Here is a 23,428-nt window from a genome sequence, read left to right as displayed (position 1 = left end):
TTTGCCAGCTCATTGGTAGCATGGGGCTGTTTTGTGAGGGGGTGGCAGGGATGTACCCCTCCCCTCTCTCACTCTCTCTCCCTCCCTTATCCTCTCCCCTCCTCTCTCCTCCTCCTGCTCCCCTGGCCGCTCTCAGACCATTGTTGTTGTGACTGCCGTCCAGAGAGCAGCAGGGTGCTGTACGAGGGCTGGTGTGCGAAGGTCGCAGTCGCTCGCTCCTCTCTCTCTCAGCAGTTGAACGAAACAGGACTGTGGAGGGAGGCTGAGCCCCACATTTGATCAGCAGAGCTTATTGGGATAAACACACTGAGCAGTGGAACTTGAAGAAGCGCTGCGTAAAGACGCGCGTATCCAAAACGGTGTTGCAGTGTAACCAAGAAGGGACTCTGAACTACGGGGCACGGGTTTTTTTTGTTTGTTTTTGTTTTGTACCCGTCTCTATAAATCGGATCATTTTCAGCATTTTCACACAACTCTTACTCGTAAGTTCCTCGCTCCCTGACTGTTTTTCTTTATCTCCGTGGATTTAGCCTTCTGAGCGGCAGCCTGCAGTGGACTTTGCCCCGGGGATCGCAACGCTTTCCCCCGGGTCACTGGAAGAGCCCGACAGCTGTCGTTCGTGTAACAGGCCACTGTTTTTTGATGGATTTAAGGCTCAGCTTCGATTTTAGTCGGATACACATAAGCTGAAACACGCTCACAGACTGATTTTTGGGAAGGATACACCGGGAAAAGTGGCTCTCCAAATGAGGATTTCAATATTCGCTCGGATCAACCGGGACAAGGAGTGATTTCCACACCGGTGCCAATTATCACTGCGAGGACAGACCCAAAGCAAAGGTGGGTGAAAACAGACAGAGACAGCTGGAGCTTCTTTGAGTTTCATTCATTTTTGTCCTATCAGCAGGCACGGCGGACCGGGGGCTAGATTACCAGAGAGTTATAGATCATATAATGCCACCATCCATCATGAAAAAAACCGAATAGGACTGATAGAACACACAGTGTAATTTCACCCACCAACGAGTTAATTTTAAGTTAATCGGGGGGTTTAGAGACGAAAGATTTATAATTTTATGTGTGTTTCCCAATGAAAGCAAAACAGATCAATTAGTAGACACTGAACTTTCCACTTGTCAGGAGAAAAGATTGTTTATATCGCCCAAAGCGGAGTTTGAACTTCATCAGACCACAAGTGCCATTAACGCGTGAAAGAAAGATTGATCATCCTTTTTAACATTTAATTAAAGTATTTTTCAGGAACATTATCTAAACACTATCAGCTCCTTTATTCTGCAGATCAAAGTTTTTGACTGAGGGGGGGGCTCACGTGCGGGCTCCAAAATTACAAACTTCTAGGTTTAACTGTGAAACAAACAACGATTCTCATTCGTCGGTTCTTGAGTTGATTGTAAACTACACGCACGGTGTGACATTAATACAGCTCTTAGGTGCTTTATTGAGCGTGGATTATGGTACTGAAATATAAAAGTACAATACAGCAGAAGTGTTTTGGCTCCAGCTGAATACGGGAAGGCTGCGTGCCAGCGGAATTAGCAGCAGCAGGAGAAAAATGTTTTCCAGTCCTTAATTGAGAAAGAATACGTTTCATTCAGCAAGCTGGTTCTTTAAACAGTGTGTGTATGTGTTCGTGCGTGCGTATCTGTGTGTGTGTGGGCGCGGCCTGCCTACATGGAGCGCACGCACCAGGATCTGGCGCCTGTGCTCAGTTTGCTGTGCTTGCAGCAGAAAAAAGAAAACCAGTGTATTATTCCTTTAGCGTTCCTACAGACTGTCAGTTTACTGTTTGTCCGCATTCAGATGCTTAGACCGCTTTAATAACCTCTGTACTTCAATATCACTTTCTATGCGAGTCAAAATGTTTGAAACAGGTTTATCGATCATTCCTAACGTATAACAACATCTGGAGGTAAAACTCACAGCTAACAATACTGTGAAAATTATTTTGAGCTGAAAAATAGTTGCAATTGTTTATTTGAGTTGAAACTTCAGTTCATAAAGTGAAAGTCAATATTATTAATTCATTAGTAATCAACTTTCTGCTTTTTCTGTTTCCCCCCATTATTTCTGAGGAGTTGCTGCTTTTCATTGACTTCTTTAATAGTAAGCTGGATATCACTGTGGTTCTGGACTGTTTGTTAGATTAAAAAAAACATTTCAAGGCACCATAGCATTTTATAGATTCACAGATTAAGTAGGGAAAATACAATGACCAATCATAAAACTGCCTTTGTAGCTGGCCCTGTTACCAGATCTGGGTCTAGGTAAGAACACCAGTGCATTTCAGATTTTGAAAACCCACTACCATCACCCATTTCACTGTTTTCCTCCTGTCTTTGGGTTTCCACCTCCTGAACCTGAAGTCTCATCAACTTTTAGTCCAATCTCTCTGCTGCTCCTTCAGATTCTGTAGCTTCCTGGCAAGTTTCAAGTGTTTTCCTAGTAAGGGCCCATTATCCCGGGACAGACCAAGCACCATCCACTGACAAACAACAGGCAGTAACAGCCCTGCTCCTTATTCATCACGCAGGAGAGCCTGGACAATGTGAGGCATACGAGTGGGACAGATAGCAGGACATCTGGTTAAGAATACAGCTGCTCACAGTCAATACAGGCTCTCTCTTTAACTATTTGGCCTGACAATTGTTTGTGTTTTTGCCATCTGGCTTAAAAGTGAACAGAAAAGTTTGTGTCTTTAGCTGCTCCCCTGCTAGATCTCCTCAGAGAATCAGGTTTCTGATCAGCAGATAACTGTCTGCCATGTGTTTGTTTTTCCCAGCAGGCTCCACGTTTACAGACTTTGGGGGTCTCTGAAGTTGCCAATGCCAGCGAGTGGAGTGTGAGGCCCGGAATAGGCTTCCAACGTTTAATTTTCCCTTTTAGCCCACAAAACACGCACGTCACCCACAGAAGATGATGCGGGTCTGCTTGTTCTGTATTCTGCTGCTCTGTTTGGTGGTCAGAGTCACGGCCAGAACCACCGATGGCTTAAGAATAAAAGGTAAGTCAGGAAATTCTGCTCTGATATCACACAGTTAGTATTAACTTGATCACTTGGGGTTTGGTAAACCTTAGATAAGCATATGGCTGGGGGGGGGGGGTTGATCACAGCCAGATAGCAGGTCTCATTTTTATTCATCTGTTGACTAGGAGTGAAGCTGCTTTAAATTCTTAAAAATATGTTATGTATCTGGAATTGTGTGGACCAGTCCACCTTCCCTCCTTAGAAAGTTTAGTCCAGAGGGAGGCAGGGTGACAGAAAAATGATTACGAGAGCTTGTAGGCGAGAGTCAGAAAGAGCGAAGAAGTCGGAAGCTCTCAGCGTTTGTAAACGGCGCTACCCGATCTGTCCGGGGCCCTGAGGCACGGAAGTGTAAATCTGCCTGGCTGCGTGCCAGCTGTAGAGGATGGGGAGGGGGGGTGGCAGGGCCTTCTCACTGATGCTTTATAAACAGAAGCCAATGCAGTGCACCAGGCACTGTTAGTTTAAGGTGCCATTAAAATGTTTCTACTGAGGTAAGCCACAATCAGCCTTTTATACAGCCAGCTTTCAAAAACGAAACTATTATGTGTGATAATAATTTTATCTTCTGCTGCAAAATAAACTGGCTTAATACTTAAGATTAGAGGACTTTGGGGTGACATTCTTTTTGAGGATGTGTGTAGATTGATGAAAGTCGAGGTGGATGGTTGTCCCTGAGGCACAGAGAACAGAAGCCGTCTCTGTGGCTCCAGTTTAGACTGCAGGGCTGTCGAGGCCAGCCGGGACTTGTTGTTCCGACGACAGTGTGCAAGAGGGGGCTTCAAAAAAAGCCCCTCAAGAGATGTGAGTAAATAGTCAAACAGTTATAAAAGCAGTTAGATTTTAATAGCATGCACCGGATATCAGGGTTTGTATTTTACATGCATAAATTGTCTGCACCAGTTCATGTACTGGTGCTTTGATTGATGGTCACCATAATGTCCAAAGTCAAGAAAAACAAGAGCTGTAAAAGCAGCAACTGGCCTTGAAACAGTGACCGGCATTTTCCTAACTTCTGGTATATAATAGAATCTACACCTTCCAAGCTGCCAACTTTATTTATTTATCCAAACTAAATCTTGTAGTAGGCTATAAACAAACTTTAACTAAGCTTTTAATAATCACCTGAAACAATTCTGTGGGTATTTTATGTTCAGTTACTAATTTGAAACCCGCTCCGAGCGCATGTCAAATATAATTATATATCTAATGTTGCTAATTGTATGCTGCAGCAAAAGGAAAACTCATTTTCAGTCCAGATTTTTTTCCCTGCTACATCATTAGATTATATAAAAGTCTAAGTTAAGATTTTTGTCTATAAACTCTGTACTTGACTGTAAATCACCAAAAATAAAACATAAGACATAATTCAACCACACATGTCACAGATTAGAGGATGACTGGATGATCAATTTTGTTTAAAAATAAAATGTGTATATATATATATATATATATATATATATATATATATATATATATATATATATATATATATATATATATCAAATGTCTATGAAATGGAAATGCAGCAGTTGTTAGCGACATTAATTTTATACATCATAAGAAGTAGCTATAATGCAGCTTTTGTATAAAATAATGCTGAATGCATACTTCCTGTGGTGGCGTATGCTACATGCATGTGTGCCCCCAAACCATTATAGCTTTGTAATTATAAGTGGGAGCTGCAAACTGACAATGTAATGAATTCCAGCAATTTTCCTTGAAGGTTAATCAGAAACTGGATAATTCTGGGAAGTTCTTTAGCCTGCTGGAAGTAAACCTAATTGGATAAAAGTACATATTTGAGGGCTCTGCTGCTGTACGTTCCTGCATTGGGCCACAAATGCCTCTTCATTGTACCATATGAGGCTCTGCTGCCAGCCCGGCCGGCCGGCCGGCCGACCGGCTGGCTGGCTGGCTGGCTCGCACCAGCTGAGCAGGTTTGTTTGTGTTGTGTTGTGTTTTGTTTGCCCCCTCGCCTCTGGGTGGCAATTCACACTCTGCTGCGAGTTCATCTCTGGGGCACCGTCGCTGTCTCTGCAAGTTCATTAGCGTGGGTATAGTGTGTGTGCTTCAGCTCTCTGATTTACAGGTTTTTTTCCTAACTTTTTTTTTAACTAGATAAAATTGTGACTTGTTGGGATTTCACGTTTCTGACTCCCTGTAAACAAACGAAGTGTTGAGTTTGTTTGCCTCCAAGGTGTTTCTTTCATTTGCTTTTGACCAACTGCCATTTCTCATTTTCCACTCAGAAGGTAGTGACTGTATATTTGTTCCTGAAAGGATTACCTGCGTGTACTCTGGTGTTTGGAAAAAGAGATAGCACTTCACTCCGACAGGGAAACAGATTGCCTTTCACTAAGCGCTCGCAGGAAGCAATCAGACAGAAAATTGCCCTGGAAAATTGCTCGTTCTGAGTGACTGAGCAGAAAGCGAGGTCCCTAGCCAGGGCGCACATATGCTCCAGCAAGTGAGTGGGTGAGTGACCCACTGAATGGATGGCACTGTAGCTGAGGGTGACACCATAGTGGCTGGGTTATCAGGGCACTCTATCACCGGTTCCTGGTAGCATTAAATGTCTGTGGTTGTTTAGGAACATGGTGTGCTTCTGTTGCCGGACCTTTCAGAGGTAAAATGAAACCGCCAGGATGTGTTTTGACAATTTTTGCCTTGTTCACTTGGTTATTGAGACTACGACGACTTGTAGCAGTTTACTGATTCCTTTATTCTGCAAAATAGCTGTACTGTGAAGCCTGAAATAGGTTCAAGATTGAGAGAAAGAGTAAATAAGGAGGCTGTCACTGATCTGAAATATAACAATGAAACAAATCTCAATAACAGGAAAAAGATATGACTGATCATCTGTCTTTTCTGAGTTTCTCTCCTCCATCTCCACATTTGGTTTCCAGATCTTCGGGTCACTAGGCCTCTGATAGTTCCAGGTTACCCAGAAAACACCACAGCAGTGGTTGGTGGTCAGGCAAAGTTGATGTGTAAAGTCCACAGACCAGGAAGCACAAAGGTGCAGTGGCTGAAGGTGAATGTCAGCGAACCAGGTCAGAACCAGGGAGGACCCCCTGGCCTCAGTGCTCTGACGGTGAGAACAGATCTGCTAACGTCAGCAGTTTTATTGTCCTCTGCACTGTGTTCTCTTCTCATCACTCTAAAATAATCTGTCACGCAGCCCCTGCAGAACATATCATCCAAGGTGAATACTCTCCATCTGTCCAACATCACTTTGGAGGATGCTGGCGAGTACATCTGCATGGCTGAGAACACCCATGCGGGACAGACAGTGCAGGCCATGCAGTCAGCATGGCTGGAGGTCCTGCCTGGTAAGGCAGACTTATCATTATATGAATATTTCGGATTTATAGGCATATGATTTTTTTATGTTGTTTAGATAGAAATGCTTAGTGTCAATTTTTAACATCCCACATCTTTACTTTTTTTAAATGACAACTTTTCCCTTTCACAGGGATTATCATTTCCCAAACTGAGGACATGCCTGCTACTAAAATCCCCTCAGGTAACCTCACTCTGGAGCTTTTACACTTAGAGCTTTTTAAAAATAAATAAAATCTATTTGGGTGTGAGAAGTGAAAGTATACATTTACCATACAGTGGTATGTTTGCCAACCGTGAGAGCTCTAAACTTGGCATCCACCTCCACAGATTTTGCTTCTCTTTGGTCTCTTAGATCATTAGTGAGCCTTTACCACCCCTTATATTCACTCTGCGACCGCTGTCACATTGCGACATGTTCATCAGCTTCAGTCTCCCTTCCTTCTTGTTTATTTTCTTTGCTTCTTTTTGAGGGAGTTTGCAGAGCTAGCCAGATCGCTCTCAGTCTCATAACAATTCACAGGGGAACAAAAAGATGAAGAGGGGAAGGGGGAGTGGAGGTGGCTCGGGTCAGTAAGGCCCTGTCTCCATGGCAATGTCATTGTGCTTGTGTGTATGTGGGGACTGGAGATAATGGAGTTTGAGGAGCTGAAGGTCATAACTGAAGGAATAGCGATTAGACTGGGCTCTGTGGTGAGATAATCAGAGCTACAAAAGAAATAAAGAGAAGGAGAAGGAGAGCTCGAAAAGGGTGTTCAGACTGATCATAAAAACTTGAGAAGAGCCTTCAGCACCGCAAGCTAATACCATGCCTGCTTTTAGCAGATGTTCTCGAGGACTTGAGTGAGGACACCACAGAGCATCTCCTGTTAGAGCCAGGCAACGTCCTAAAACTGCGCTGTGACATGAGCACCCGGCCCGGCATGGCTGTAAACTGGTACAAGGAGGGTGCACGTGTTCTGCCCACACCCCGGATCCAGATGCGAGGCGCCATCATGGAAATCACAGACGTAACATATGAAGATTCAGGTGTTTATGTTTGTGTTCTCCGGGGATCCAAAGAGCCTGTGAGGAACTTCACTATCACTGTGGCAGGTAAGAGCACCCGCAGAGCAGTTTTGATGCTTTACTGGATTTTTTTTATATATAAAGTCACTGGTTTTAAAAAAAAGCTTTTAAGTAATGAGGATTAGAGGCAGCCGTAAATGGTTTTTGACATGTCTTCGTCTCAGACTCGCTGGGATCTGGGGACGACGATGAGGACAACGACTTGGAGGATTCTTCAGCTGAGATTGAAAATGACCAAGTTTACTTCTACAGAGGTAAAATTGCTGTTTATTTAGCAGCTGCATTTCTTGAATTTTGTGCTTTAACGGCTTATTTGCGGTTCTTTGTCTGTGCAGGACCGTATTGGACACATCCCCAGCGTATGGAGAAGAAACTCTATGCTGTTCCTGCAGGAAACACAGTGAAGTTTCGTTGTCCAGCTATGGGTAGCCCCATGCCGAGCATCCGCTGGCTCAAAAATGGACGCGAATTTAGAGGAGAGCATCGCATTGGAGGCATCAAGGTGACGAAGGTTTCAGTTTGTCATCTCGTGCGACATAAACAGATTGTGTTTTTATTTGCTCTGTTATTCATATCATTTTGTACTTTGTCTGCCAGCTACGACACCAGCACTGGAGCCTGGTGATGGAAAGTGTTGTGCCCTCAGACAGAGGAAACTATACCTGTGTGGTAGAGAACAAGTATGGCTCCATCAGTCACAGCTATGTTCTTGATGTTCTGGGTAAGACATGAAAGATCATGCTTCTCATATTTAATGTTCATATTTAAAAAGTAAAATAAACAAAAAAGCATATCTTGTGACATCTAGAGTGAACAACACAACCCTTACACGAGTAAGCACTAAACTAAAGCCATAAATAACAGAAAATCTTTATTGGTTGGATTATACAATCTGGCTGAAAAGCATTGGTCAGCACAAAAAAGCAGAATTCCTTCAAATTTAAGGCTCCAGTCTGAGAGAGGAGATAACTGAGCGAGTGAGCAAATGGTGACAGGGGTGCCTGGTGTCAGGCTGCGGCGGGCAGGATGTGGATGGTCAGACTTCCACTCCAGTTTTCTACCTGACTTGTGACAAGAGATCGAGCAGTGCTGCGGTTTGTTTGTTCGTTTGTTCGCTATCTCTCCACCGCAGGGTCAGTTTCCGTCCCTGCTGACAGGGGGAAAAGACTAACGAGGCAGCTAACAAGATCAGAGAGAGAGAGTGACCACAGATCAAAGAGACTAGCGGCAAATAGGCATGCTAATGGAACCAATTTTCATTCCAAAATGACATTTCCTGGTCTTTTGCCAGCATAGAAACATATTGAGGGTGACAATGACAATTGCTGGCTATTTTAAGGAGCTTATTTGCAAAGCATGCATTTTTGTGGGCTTTAAATGACTAAATAAATGAATGTCTTTAAGAGGCAGTCAGGTGATTACCCATTACCTGCCTAAAACTTCATACATGCTTAACAGATAAATTAACCTTTGTCTCCATATGCTCTGCTGTTTATTTGAGATGAGCAAAGGCATTGAGTGGTTTCTCTTGATCTTTGAACAATTTTTCAGTCTGAATCTTTGCTCCCTTTGCTTACCTCTTCCGTGTGATTTCCTCCAAAAACAGAGCGTTCACCCCATAGGCCGATCCTGCAGGCAGGTTTGCCAGCCAACACCACAGCAGTGGTAGGCAGTGATGTCCAGTTCCACTGCAAGGTCTACAGTGACGCCCAACCTCACATTCAGTGGCTCAAGCACATCGAAAGGAACGGCAGACGCTATGGTCCTGACGGGACCCCCTACGTTCAGGTCCTCAAGGTTGGTAATACAACGAGATGCTATCCTTTCACGTGTTGTTAACAGCAACTCCTCTGGTAGCTTCCAAACCTAACTTCTTCCTAGCTCTCTTATCATGCCCCATCATTGCATTTTGTGTCATGCAGACTGGCAGTCTGAACATGTCCGAGGTGGAGGTCCTCTACCTGTCCAAAGTTACCATGGAGGATGCTGGAGAGTACACCTGTCTGGCTGGAAATTCAATTGGCTATGCCCACCAGTCTGCCTGGCTCACTGTCATTTCAGGTAAGAACGAAGCAACGTAACTATATAAAAAAAGTCACTCTACACTACTTTGCATGGTCTTTTCAAAATATTTTAGCATTGCTTTGGTCAGCTAATCATTGATATATAGCACTTTTTCCATCAAATACTCCACAAACCTTCAACTAATCATTTCTTGTTTTGAGTTCCCTCTCCTATTGAATTACATTTTTTTCCTCTAATTTTTCGTCTTGTACCTGCAGAGGAAGAAGCAGCAGATGCTATGGAAACAATGGAGACCAAATATAGTGACATAATTATCTATGCTTGTGGATTCCTGGCTCTGATCATGGCCATTGTCATCGTGGTGTTGTGCCGAATGCAGGTCAACCCCAGAAGGGAGCCATTTGATGCACTCCCAGTGCAGAAGCTTTCCAAGTTCCCTCTTCGCAGACAGGTACGTCTCATAACCTGCTATGACACAATGGATGATCCAACTGCATCTGAAGGCAAACCTCTTAAAACCTGACATCTTTATCTCTTTCTTCAGTACTCAGTGGAGTCCAACTCGTCAGGGAAGTCCAGCGCATCTCTGATGAGGGTGGCTCGCCTGTCTTCCAGCTGTTCACCAATGTTGGCTGGAGTCATGGAGTTTGAGTTGCCCTATGACCCAGACTGGGAGTTCCCCAGGGAGAAGTAAGTCATCTGTCATTATTTATTGAGCTGTAGATGATAATCAATCACAAATGCTTTGTATCATATATATATATATATACAGTGTTGGGAAGGTTACTTTTAAAATGTATTCCATTACAGAATACAGAATACATGCCCCAAAATGTATTCTGTAACGTATTCCGTTACGTTACTCAATGACAGTAACGTATTCTGAATACTTTGGATTACTTAATATATTATCATGCTTTTTACAACAACGTGAATGTACTATTGCTGTGTGATTTATTACTATTACTGAAGGTCCGCGACTCCGAGCTGTAGTAAAGGGACCTCTGACTAAAAAGGCGGGGTCCCTGTCGGCTCGTAGCCGAAAAATAGCTTTACTTTGTTGTGTGGGTAAACTTTTCTTGCGAGAGACAGAGAGAGGCGTTGAAAGACTGCTCCAACGGAACTTATTGTTTTCGGAGGAAAACACGAACACGGTGTACAGTCGAGTCTTAATAGCTTACTTACAACTGGGCTCGTCAGGCACTCTTCTTGGCTGAAGTGGTTATTATTATATTTAGATGCTTCCAGCTCCCGTTTTTCCTCGACGACAACTCGTACCTTTCCACTCCCCTTTTTCTCCCTCCTCGCGCTCACAGACCCATAACGTGTATGGCAGTCCATTCTCCCTGCAACACGGACTACACTGCCCATGATGCTACATTCTTTAGAGCTATGCTTGTAGCATTCTGCCTGTTAGCTTAGCACAACAACAACAACAACAACAACAACAACGAAAAGGCGCTCTCTCACCCAGGAAACACACAGTCGCAGAGAGAGAGAGAGAGAGAGCGTCGCCCTGTAACCATGGCAACCGTAGCGCTGCCGCCTGGAACAACAGAACGTAGCTGTCAAACAAAACCCAAACAGTCCTGACCCGCGACAAAATGAAACAGGAAAGTACCGCAGTGTAATCCATTTATTTCAACAAAGTAACTGTACTCTGAATACCACCTTTTTAAACGGTAACTGTAACGGAATACAGTTACTCATATTTTGTATTTTAAATACGTAACGGCGGTACATGTATTCCGTTACTCCCCAACACTGTATATATATATATATATATATATATATATATATATATATATGAACAGGCACATGGGTCAATACATGAGCGGGACACAGAAAGGAATTGGCAAGAATACCAGAGGTGCAAAACACCAGCTACTGGTAGACAGAACAATCAGCCGAGACTGCAAGACCAGACTGACCAACCTGTGCACTGCCTGGATTGATTACAAGAAGGCCTATGACTCAATGCCCCACAGCTGGATACTGGAATGCCTAGAATTGTACAAGATCAATGGGACCCTAAGAGCCTTCATCAGGAACTCAATGGGGATGTGGCGTACAACACTAGAGGCCAACTCCAAGCCCATAGCACAAGTTACCATCAAGTGCGGGATCTACCAAGGAGATGCTCTGTCCCCACTGCTGTTCTGCATAGGCCTGAACCCCCTCAGTGCGGATACCGACTACGGAACGGAGCAGTTGTCAGCCACCTCCTGTACATGGATGACATCAAGCTGTATGCCAAGAGTGAACGAGACATCGATTCACTGATCCACACTACCAGGCTATACAGCAATGACATTGGAATGTCGTTCGGACTGGAGAAGTGTAGTCGGATGGTAACAAAGAGAGGGAAGGTAGTCAGAACTGAGGGGATTGAACTACCAGAAGGCAACATTGCAGACATAGAGGACAGTTACAAGTACCTGGGGATCCCGCAGGCAAATGGGAACCATGAAGAGGCCGCTAGAAAGGCTGCAACCACCAAGTACCTGCAGAGGGTCAGGCAAGTCCTGAGGAGTCAGCTGAATGGTAAGAACAAGATCCGGGCCATCAACACATACGCCCTGCCCGTGATCAGGTACCCTGCTGGGGTAATAGGCTGGCCAAAGGAGGAGATAGAAGCCACTGACATAAAGACAAGAAAGCTCCTGACCATGCATGGAGGGTTTCACCCCAAGTCCAGCACCCTGAGGCTGTACGCTAAGCGGAAGGAAGGGGGCCGGGGACTGGTGAGTGTCAGCACCACAGTCCAGGATGAGACAAGGAACATCCAAGAATACATTGGGAAGATGGCCCCAACTGACCGAGTGCTCAGTGAATACCTCAGGCAGCAGAAACCCAAGAAAGAGGAGGGAGACGAGGAACCATCATGGAAGGACAGGCCCCTGCACGGTATGTACCACCGGCAGATAGAGGAGGTGGCTGATATCCAGAAATCCTACCAGTGGCTGGACAAAGCTGGACTGAAAGACAGCACAGAGGCACTAATCATGGCAGCACAAGAACAAGCTCTGAGTACAAGATCCATAGAGGCTGGGGTCTATCACACCAGGCAAGACCCCAGGTGCAGGCTGTGTAAAGATGCCCCAGAGACAATCCAGCACATAACAGCAGGGTGCAAGATGCTAGCAGGCAAGGCATACATGGAACGCCATAACCAAGTGGCCGGCATAGTGTACAGGAACATCTGTGCGGAGTATAACCTGGAAGTCCCGAGGTCAAAATGGGAGATGCCCCCAAGGGTGGTGGAGAATGACCGAGCTAAGATCCTGTGGGACTTCCAGATACAGACGGACAAAATGGTGGTGGCTAACCAACCGGACATAGTGGTGGTAGACAAACAGAAGAAGACGGCCGTAGTGATCGATGTAGCGGTTCCGAATGACAGCAATATCAGAAAGAAGGAACACGAGAAGCTGGAGAAATACCAAGGGCTCAGAGAAGAGCTCGAGAGGATGTGGAGGGTGAAGGTAACGGTGGTCCCCGTGGTAATCGGAGCACTAGGTGCGGTGACTCCCAAGCTAGGCGAGTGGCTCCAGCAGATCCCGGGAATAACATCGGAGATCTCTGTCCAGAAGAGCGCAGTCCTGGGAACAGCTAAGATACTGCGCAGGACCCTCAAGCTCCCAGGCCTCTGGTAGAGGACCCGAGCTTGAAGGATAAACCGCCCGCAGGGGCGTGCTGGGTGTTTTTTTTTTTATATATATACATATATATATATATATATATATATATATATATATATATATATATATATATATATATATATATATGTATAATCTGAACTGTTAAGTCTCAACAACATTTAAAGCGTCTGCTCCTTGCTAAAAGTATTTCTTCACTGAGTTTAGTTTGGCTGCCGGGATCTGTACTCATTTAAACATTGTAGCGCTCGCATCATGTGTGAACCAAAAAAGAAACAAGCCCGCAAGACATTTTTGGCTCCATCAAACCTATAGTTTTAGAAACCGGAGCTTCAAATTATGGATTTGTACAGTTTTCTTTTGGACATACTTATTTTCACTAAGACTCCCTTTCTCTTTCTAGTCTAACATTGGGTAAACCTCTAGGAGAAGGCTGCTTTGGTCAGGTGGTCAGAGCTGAAGCCTACGGCATCAACAAGGACTGTCCAGAACAAGCCACTACTGTAGCAGTCAAGATGCTCAAAGGTAAGAAAGGAATACTACCAGCGAAATAATTCCTGAGATTAACTTGGCAGATCTTACTTATAACAGCATGTCAACTAAATAAAACTACATGTCTCTCTCAGATGACGCCACAGACAAAGATCTGGCAGACCTCATCTCAGAGATGGAGTTGATGAAGGTGATGGACAAGCACAAGAACATTATCAACCTGCTGGGAGTCTGTACACAGGATGGTGAGTGTCTAACCTTTATTTTGGATAAGAACTAACACATTTCCTCATTTTCCTCCCAAGTCATTTTGTTATCATTAATCTAATGAAGATCTGCCTGATTTAGGGATTGTTTCAGCTGTGGTGGTTGCAGCCCTTCATCCTGTTTTTGCTTGCCCCCACCCAGGCCCTCTGTATGTGCTGGTGGAGTATGCTTCCAAAGGAAGTCTGAGGGAGTACCTGCGAGCCCGACGACCTCCAGGCATGGATTACACCTTTGATGTGACTAAGGTGCCTGAAGAGCAGCTCACCTTTAAAGACCTGCTGTCCTGTGCCTACCAGGTGGCTAGAGGGATGGAGTACCTGGCCTCTAAAAGAGTAAGCTCTCTATAAAGAGTTGAAATGTACTAGAAGTAGTAACTATAGCTTATTTCTTTTGTAGTTCTGGATTTTTTCCCCAACTTTTCAGTAATATTTCTACTGGCTGTTTGTTTAGGTTTCTAAAAAAAAACATTTGTTCACCTTAAAGTAGAAACTTTCGTGACACTAACCAGATTAGTATCACAAGTACAGCAACAGTAGGAACGCAAAGTAACGATATGCAAAGATATGCTAATACAGACATATTAGTTAAACAATACAAGCAGTCATAGTCCGGGAGAAAACAGACTTCCCTCAAAATGTGATTGAAAATCCAGTTTAGCTGTACTGGAACATCTTTTTTTATGAGACAGGGCCAACTGATGTGTATCCATATTGATCCATCTATTTTCCTAACCCCTGATAACCTGGACAGGTTGCCTGTCTATTGGAGTGTGTCTGAATCCCCACAGAGTAATGCAGACATAAAATGAGGGCATGAGGGCAGAACTAAACTTCTTTAGGTCTTCAGAGTTATATATGCCCCAAAGAGGCTGTAATATAAGAAATGTGGTTTTGACTGAAAGGATCAGGTTCCTTCATGTAATTCATCGTATTTTGGGACTTGGCCTTCAAATTGATTAGTCTGGTTGAGGCAGCACCAGCTGTTCTTCCTCTCTTTGTCCTTCCTGTCGGTTCTCCTTTTTCTACCCCCATCCACATGTTTCTTGTCCTTTCAATTTCCCAGCATGCACCATGTTTGCGTGCTTCATATCAACATGTCTCCTTGTCTGCCAGTCACTTTCCCAGACAGGCATTCCTCAGCAGAGAGCTGCTGCAGCTTCAGTCCTGTTTACTCTTCTCCATCCATCTGTCCGTCCCTTCATTGCATGGCTTTGTCCTTTTTAGCGCTGCCATAAATCTGTTAGCAAACAGGCCGGCAGAGCCTTCGTCTGGGTGTAGGCATCAGGTTTCTGGCTATAAGGCCTCCGAAGAATGCAGGAGCCTGAATCTAACCCTCCATTATGGGGAGACCCACAAACCAAGACTGGCTCATTTCGCACGTCCCCACAAATCCCACGTCTATTTCAAATGAAAACCAAAATAAACTTAATGACATCCATTCAATGTGGGCAAACACTGCTTTCTTTTTTCCTCGCAAAGGGTTGTTTTTCTTAAAACTCCAGGATTTCTATATAAAGACATTATATTTTTGTGGACCTCACCAAACTGAGGCACCGTGTGTTGATTTTAGGCTCCCGCGTCTTTTAACTTTTTGGGAAATCTGCAGTCAGTCATTTTTACCTCCCCTACCTCAGCATTTTCAGACAGGGAAATGTCACGCCACAAATCTGAGAGCTTGTCATGCATTGGGAGAAATAAGTCGTACAGTTATCTAAAAATCAAAAGAAACATGCAATATATTTAGAAACTATATATATATTGTGTGTGTGTGTTTTTTTTATCCAAATTTTTAAAATCTGTTTATTTAATCTGGAGACTCAACAGCTCGTGTTGGGAATTTTTCATCCCCTTCTTTTCTCTTTGCAGTGCATCCACAGAGATTTGGCAGCCAGGAATGTTCTGGTGACCGAGGACAATGTGATGAAGATTGCTGACTTTGGCCTGGCCAGAGGAGTCCACCAGATTGACTACTACAAGAAAACCACCAATGTGAGTAACATTTCTAAGGAGCATTTGTTTTAGGAATTTGCGCCTCTAACACCCAGACTAGGGTGCAGCTAAGCTGTCGTTATTCTTTTAAATTTTCCAGCATAGCTAGCTAAAATATTGACATCTCAAATCAAGTTTCAAAGGAAAAATACTATTTTTAAGTGCCTCGATCTAATGTCTTTTTGCTCAGAAATACTACTGCAGTATTGTTAGCAATCAGTTTGTACAACCCTTTCCCGTTAGTACTGTACATGGTAGGTACATATATATCTACGGCTGCTTATAAACCTATCTGCCCCTTAGTCATTTTATTACTGACTGGTTTCCTTTACAGTTTTAATACTCCTGAAACCAGATGTTTGATGTTTTCCTCTGACTGGCAGCAGGCTTAATGGGACTTAATTAGAAAAGAGTTGATGAAGAGCGAGTAGGGGAAAGATCATATGAGAGACATGCAGGAGCATGGCGCAACTAACTAGGATGAGATTCTGGTTAAGTTTGGGTAGTGAGAGGCTCTAACGTGTTCGTGTCTGCTCTTCAGGGACGACTACCAGTGAAGTGGATGGCACCAGAAGCTTTGTTTGACAGAGTCTACACTCACCAGAGTGATGTGTAAGTTCAACTCATCACAGTAAAGTCTCAAAAATATCAGTGTTATACCTTCCTTCTCACATCTTGTCTAAACTTGTACTCAAACTCCTTGAAACCTTTTCTCCGTAAGGCTAACGAGTGATATCCAATGTTTTTACAGCAACATCAAGAAAACCTTTCATTTTCAAATGTGTTCAGTTAAAATCATTTTAGATCTGGACAACTAAATGGTAAATGCCCTGTATTTGTATAGCGCTTTACTTAGTCCCTATGGACCCCAAAGCGCTTTACATTACATTCAGTCATCCACCCATTCACACACTGGTGATGGCAAGCTACATTGTAGCCACAGCTGCCCTGGGGCGCACTGACAGAGGCGAGGCTGCCGGACATTGGCGCCACCGGGCCCTCTGACCACCACCAGTAGGCAACGGGTGAAGTGTCTTGCCCAAGGACACAAACTGCCAACTCTTGAGCCACGATCGCCCACAACTACAAGTTTCTTAGTTGTAGTTAGAACATTTTCTTTTTAATTATTAAAGTTTTAGCTTATTATTTATATGCCACTTTTAGCTGCTACTTTATTTATGATCTATAAGCAACCAATTTAACTGTATTCACTGTTAATTTAAAAATGTTGTTTGTACCTTTAGTCAGCCATTTCAACTGTTCATCTTTAAATACGTATTTTTAGCTAGTAATGTAACTGCTAGCAAAAATGTTAACTAAAGATTTTTTTATTTAAAAATGTAGTTAGCTACTGTGTCTTCACAGTTTATCATTATCTCTAGCTTTAGTGAGCTGTTTCAACTGCTTTTTTCTACTTTTAACTCCTCAGCATTATAGTGAGCCCACGGTATAGTGGCTAACCTGTTCACTTTACCTATGAAAGATCTCTACTTTGACTCTGGGAATAGGCACAAACTGGGCCTTTAGCAATTATTTTCCCAGCAACTGCCATCAACCTCCAGCAACATCTTGCAACAAGTTTGGGAATCTTTGTTTTTCCCTCAAGACAAGTTGCTGACAGGTAGCCATGGATCAGCCTCTAAGTATGTATGGCTGTGGCTTTATTCACTTGATCCTATATTGTCACCATAGCTGTCACAATTCACACATGTGGTTACTGCTCACGTGTCTGCAAAACCTCAATACCCCTATTGCCTATCCCAAGCCTGGATAAATTGGAGGGTTGTTTCAAAAAGGAATCTGGCATCAAATCTGCACCAAACAAAATGCGAAGATCCATCTGTGGCGAGCCCTTGGGAAATAAGGGAGCAGCCAAAACTAAATATATATTTAACTCTTCAGATGAGCCCAGTTGTTTAATAGTGGAGTTAATCTTTCTACTTATCCCATGGTTACTGCTGAACGAATCCAGTTGAGAACAATTGCTTCATACTAAAGAAATCACCGATGCGTCCTTTCTGTGTTCAGGTGGTCATTTGGTGTATTGATGTGGGAAATATTCACACTGGGCGGTTCACCGTACCCTGGTATCCCTGTTGAGGAACTTTTTAAGCTGCTGAAGGAAGGACATCGCATGGACAAACCATCAAACTGCACACACGAACTGTAAGCAAGCCCTCTTTTCTTTTTAAACTTTACTCTCAACTGTTAGCAAACATGCCTATCTATTCTAAGAAACATTGTAGCAGACAAGTAAAGAGCAGTAAATAAACTGGATCCACTAAAGCTACCACCAGTAACTACATATCTTTAGTGTAGCACATTTTTGTCCAGATCTTTTCTAAAGAATGCAGTGGTAACATGTGCCCTATGGTAAATTATGTGGATTTTTAAACAATCCTTCTATTTTTTTTCCTGCAGCTATATGATGATGCGTGAATGCTGGCATGCTGTTCCCACCCAGAGACCAACCTTCAAACAGCTGGTTGAGGAACTGGACAGGGTGCTCCTGTCCATTTCTGACGAGGTAGGTTTCAAACATATATACCAATCTATCCACCTGTAAATGTTCCTGTGTTATGTGTAAGTCTGCTGTTGTACAATTTATCCTTCTGTTCACTTTATAAAACTCATGGTAGTCCTATAGGTTTCAGACTCATTCACAAACACACAGTAACGTCTGCAACCATAAAGATGTGTGCACACATTTTCATTGACACCAACAATCTGCAGCCCAGATGTTCAGCACGCAGACTGCTTGAGCTGAGCAGATTTCTGATCCTATAAACTCAAAGCAATAAACACAAAATCAAACAGTGTTTGGCTGCTGAAATTGCAGCACTTTTTGTTATTCCTTTGCAGATGTGCCAGAAGTTAACATGTTTGATTTGTTTGCTTTTACGTGTTCATGAGCTTAGATACATTCATAACAATCTTTAAAGCAACCAATCCAAAACCAGTCTGTGCTGACCTGGTGGTCCAAAACTATGATGAAAACAACTCTCCAAAATGTGTTCAATAGCAGTGTGATAGCCAGTCAAGTTCAATCTTTATTGATTTTTACTGAAAATTTTCAAAAACATTTAATTGTGCATTTCTCTAGAATTTCTTTTTATTAATTCAACTTCCTCTTCCCCTCAGTACTTGGATCTGTCAACGCCTTTTGAACAATACTCTCCTTCATGCGAGGACACATCCAGCTCCTGCTCCTCTGACAACGACTCAGTTTTTACCCATGATGCCTTATCCACCGACCCCTGCCTCTTGGGCTACCAGGACGTGCACTCTCGGATAGACACGAAGACGGCTCTTCGATAGGCGCACGAACACCACACACGTACAAACACAACACTACAGTTGGGAAACACTACTTTGGGCTTTTGAATGAAGTAACATCCTCTGGCTCCCAAACTGAAGGACTGCTGCTCCTTTCTAAAGGTAAATTAAAGATTTATTCATGCGATGTTGTTCATTGGACCTCCACTATGGCATCCGACAAAGCCCTGGAATATAGATAGCATTTGTAAACACACGTACACACACAAATACATGCACAGCCACACACCTCTGCACATGGAGCACCAAGGACACTACGCTTGACACCAAGGTGGAGTTTTGAAGTGTTACATCATGGACAGAAGAAAGGAAGACAAACCAATCACGGTACTTTGGACTATCAGTTGTGGAACAGTGCCCAAGAACAGTTTTAGCTTTGGAGGCATAAAGCTCAACAGAAGTGACCCTGGTACTTGAAATGCCTTTAAGTGCTTTCTCTCTTTTAAGGCAGCAGACAAAGATCTCCTCCACAAACTCGACCCACAACCAGGGCTGGAAAACCTCGGTCATAAAGACATTTTGACAAAAACAAAAAAACAAAAGATTTATTTTGCTATGATAGAAGATAAGAAACTGATTGTTAAATATAAATCTGTTTATATAAGATTATATTACTTTTGTGTTGCTTATTTAAGGAGAAAACAGTCTTAAATCTCAGGATCTCTCATGCTAAGAAGTTGCTGTAGTGGCAGCAAAGTGCCTGAATCGATGATTTCCTGTGAATATATTAGAATATTAAACTATTGTTATGTACATATCAACAACAGAAAGACAATTGCCTTTTATAAATTATTCTGAATGACACAACAAGTGAAGGCTATTGGGGGCAAAAGAAGAGAGGAATTTAATCAAGTGCCAAACCTGTCATGTCATGGGCTATCTATTTCTTTCCAAAATACCAGCTTATTCATATTTATCTCCAACAGCATCCCTAAATCTAAAAAAGCAGATCTTATTTTGAATTATGACTGATTGACTGAGACATGAAAAATCCATTAACAATTAAAGCCTTAAGTGCTTTTGTGGCAAGAAAAAAAATAGATAGCTTGGGCCTTTAAGCATGACCTCAGCTTGGGAAATTTGGGAACAAAGTCCGCCCCCCCCCTCCCAGAATTTTCCTTTTTGTTTTTAATCTCAAGTCGAAGACAAGGTTCAAAACCACAAGAAGACAGTTGAGATAAGTTTTGAACGTGTCTCAAAGAAGCAGAGGTTGCGAGTGTGGCTTGTTTACTCATACAAGCTACCACATGACCTTTGAGGCGACATTACGTGGTGCTCCTTTAACAACAGCTCTACTCTTACATTAATGCTCCGTGAGGGACAGTGTGTCCAGGGTGGGACTCGTTCTGAAAGGAGCACTGACGATTTTAGCATGAGGACTCTGTTGGGAGCTGGCCCAAGCCCAGTGTCACTGCTGAGCAGCATGGGGAGGGTGGGGGACACTGAATGTGAAAGCCTGTGTGATTGATTTCAAATAAGGGAGGAGGGGGAGGGACACCTATTGTCTCCGTGTAACCCTTCACCCAGCCAGATCTGTTGGCAATAGGTCCTCAGGTCCGCAGCCTGGCTGGACAATGAAAGCTTTGCAGGCTTAATGGGTGTGACTACAGACCAGAGGGAGTTTGGGGGTGGTGTTGTGGGCATAGCTTGGGCTTGTGTGCAAATGAAGAGGCTCTTATTATGGTAATATCTCCTCTTCTCTCCCTATCTTTATCCACAAAGCCTCCATCTTTTAAATTACAAATCTTAATTCAGATTTGCAGCCCCACCACTGCCACCAGGACCAGCTGTAGACAATTCCCCTGTGGGCTAAAATGCCAACTGATTCTCAACCCACCTCCTGGAGCTGACTGCAGACAAACCTAAACAATATTTGCATCGCCAGCCCAAAACCTTCATATCTTTAATATGTTCAAATAGAAAAAAGGAGGGTTTTACTTTAAAAAGATGCTGTAAATTCATCAATCATTTTATTGTCTTTGAAGAAAAACAACCATCTTGTCAGCAAAGGATTCATGTATGGCCTCTTCTCATGTTAAGCTATCGCTCAGCTTCTACGTCATTTTGAAAAGACGTTTTATCCACAAAGTGTTCAAAAAGCATTGATATTTTTACATTCCTGTTACCTGCTCTTCTCTCAAATACCAATTGTAAACAATCATGGCATTCTTAAACATTTCCTCAAGAGAATTATTTTAGAAATATCTAATTTATTTGTTTATTGTTTTGTTTTTATATGAAATAAAGTATAATTTAAAATAAAGCAGCTCTGTGTGCTCGTTTCTTTATTTAACTTTAAAGAACTCCATTAAGGATTTTAGGTTTGACATTCATCACTTTCCTTTGGTGAAAAAGGAGCTTATCCCAGCTGACACCAGGGTGAAGGCAGATATTATCCCAGACAGTATGTGTATCACAGGGCTAAAGAGAAAGACAACCAAACAGCCTCACATTCACACCTGCTACCAGTTTGGATCTAAAAGACATGTCTTTGGACAGTGGAGGAAATCCATGCAATCACAGGAACTATATACAGAAAGGAAGTTCAAACTATACCTAAACCTCATTTTATCGGTTTAGACTGAAAACAAAACCAGAAATGCTGAAAACCAGTGTTTCGGAGGATAATTGGTCGAGCAAAGGAAGGCTGACCCATGCTCTGATGAGTTTTTTTTCCATTCTTGTGATAGCTGTGCAGCGCTTTCTCTGTAGCATGTGCCATAGCACCAAGACACACCCTTAAAATCCACGCATTACACTCACTCATTCCTAACGTGGCTGATTCCCACATCTCATTTTAGGAAGAACTTTAATTGTAATAAATTACATTTAAGTAAAGGCCCCTTTGGTGTGACAAACTGGATCTTATATGGGATTTAGTGATTTAGTCTGACCATTTTAATCCTATTACCCCACAGCTTAATCACTGGTATGTTTGGTATTTAGCACTGTGCTTAAGATGTTTGAGTATAAAGAAATGGTTTAGTTCTTTGATTTAGAGTTGGAGATGATTTCAGGGAAGAGGGAACATTTGTCCCCGCTTTAAGTTGCAGATGTATTTTGTTGTCTCATACCAGGCCTTTAGATGTGTCTAAATACTCCACAACAAAATGCAGAGACACTGGTTAATAAAGAGAGTCACCAGAATCCTGCACATGAAGGGATTGTGAGGTTCAAGAAAAACCTCTGCAGAAGAGACACCTTCATGCCAGACTGAAGGACAACCTGGAAAAAGATTATGAATACTGGAAGTGTGGCGTTTGGAAAGATGAGACAAAATTCGGGGTCTTTGGTGTCAGAGACGCAGCTTATGTTTGGAGAAAGAAGCCAGAGGCGTATAAAGAACATTGTCCCCAGAGTGAAACACAGTGATGGGACTATTATGCTGTGGGAATGCCTCAGGGCATCTGAAACCATGAATATCGTCAAGGTGGAATGAATCAAGAAAACTTCAAACAGTCACTGTAAAACTGGGTCTGGGTCATCAACACATCATAGAGACCCAAAATATGTCAGTATTAACCATTGCATTAAATAAATTCTTTAAAAAACACGTTTTTCCACTCGTCTTGTGCAGTGCGTTAATAGTGTTGAAGATTCAGAATCATAAAATTCATTCATTTGTAAAAACTATTTTCTTTTCAAGACTTTCTGCATTTGCTTTAAAGTTACATTTTTTCCCTACAGTTGGATGCAAATTTGTCTCTTTATCCTCATGTCCTTTTGGTTCTGATGAAGGCTGTACTTGTTATATGAAAACCCAAAGTGCTTGGTTTTACTGATGTCACTGCATTCCTGGGTGAAAGAAATAAACTTGTTACATTTATTAGTTCAGACTAAATCAAGATCCTTGATATGAAAGTAGAACTTTCCACCAAATCCCCATATGAATTTGTGCAATTTGTTGCAAACTTGAAAGGGGTAAGAGTGTCTTGATCTCATCATTGTAGGAGTTGGCGATTCTCATTAAACTAAAAAATAAAGTAATAACTTTGACAAAAAAATTGGGTGTGGAATATGCTATAGACACTGAGAAAAGCAAAAACGACAGCAAATTGAAACAAATGTGAGAAAGATGAAAGACAGAGACGGGAACATAGACGGCGAGACAGAAGAATGAAGAGATGGAGGTTAAAGGTTAAGAGGAGGGAGGCGAGGGCAGCGCTGATCCCATCCAGCCACGGCTTTTGAAGTGTGCATGTGTG

The 23,428-nt window shown here is 42.8% G+C and overlaps 1 protein-coding gene across 2 annotated transcripts; it reads left to right on the top strand.

Moving 5' to 3' along the window:
- Nucleotides 1–137: 137 nt before the first annotated feature.
- fgfr4 (fibroblast growth factor receptor 4) lies at nt 138–21,405 on the top strand. Of its 2 annotated transcripts, none has more exons than XM_026181796.1 (21): nt 138–840; nt 2,804–3,022; nt 5,953–6,140; nt 6,228–6,378; nt 6,522–6,572; nt 7,214–7,483; nt 7,621–7,710; nt 7,792–7,958; nt 8,054–8,177; nt 9,063–9,253; nt 9,379–9,517; nt 9,739–9,932; nt 10,026–10,171; nt 13,544–13,665; nt 13,767–13,877; nt 14,041–14,231; nt 15,765–15,887; nt 16,429–16,499; nt 17,916–18,053; nt 18,309–18,414; nt 19,029–21,405. In XM_026181796.1, exons 2-21 carry the CDS (start codon nt 2,935–2,937, stop codon nt 19,203–19,205), a joined length of 2,838 nt encoding a protein of 945 aa, XP_026037581.1. In that variant the 5' UTR covers nt 138–840; nt 2,804–2,934; the 3' UTR covers nt 19,206–21,405. The 2 variants fall into 2 exon arrangements, with proteins under 2 accessions (XP_026037581.1, XP_026037580.1); XM_026181795.1 differs by having other exon boundaries at nt 2,801–3,022.
- The last annotated feature ends 2,023 nt before the right edge of the window (nt 21,406–23,428 follow it).

Source organism: Astatotilapia calliptera, chromosome 10 (assembly GCF_900246225.1).
Source record: "Astatotilapia calliptera chromosome 10, fAstCal1.2, whole genome shotgun sequence".
NCBI classification, from domain to species: domain Eukaryota; kingdom Metazoa; phylum Chordata; class Actinopteri; order Cichliformes; family Cichlidae; genus Astatotilapia; species Astatotilapia calliptera.
The sequence above is the reverse complement of the archived record's forward strand: the minus strand, read 5'-3'. Positions and strand labels throughout refer to the sequence as shown.

Bases quoted from the DNA above. Each gene is read 5' to 3' on its own strand.
- fgfr4 (XM_026181796.1), top strand. From the start codon at position 2,935: ATGATGCGGGTCTGCTTGTTCTGTATTCTGCTGCTCTGTTTGGTGGTC. The intron at 3,023-5,952 runs GTAAGTCAGGAA...TTTGGTTTCCAG, and splicing joins CGATGGCTTAAGAATAAAAG to ATCTTCGGGTCACTAGGCCT. The intron at 9,518-9,738 runs GTAAGAACGAAG...TTGTACCTGCAG, and splicing joins CTGGCTCACTGTCATTTCAG to AGGAAGAAGCAGCAGATGCT.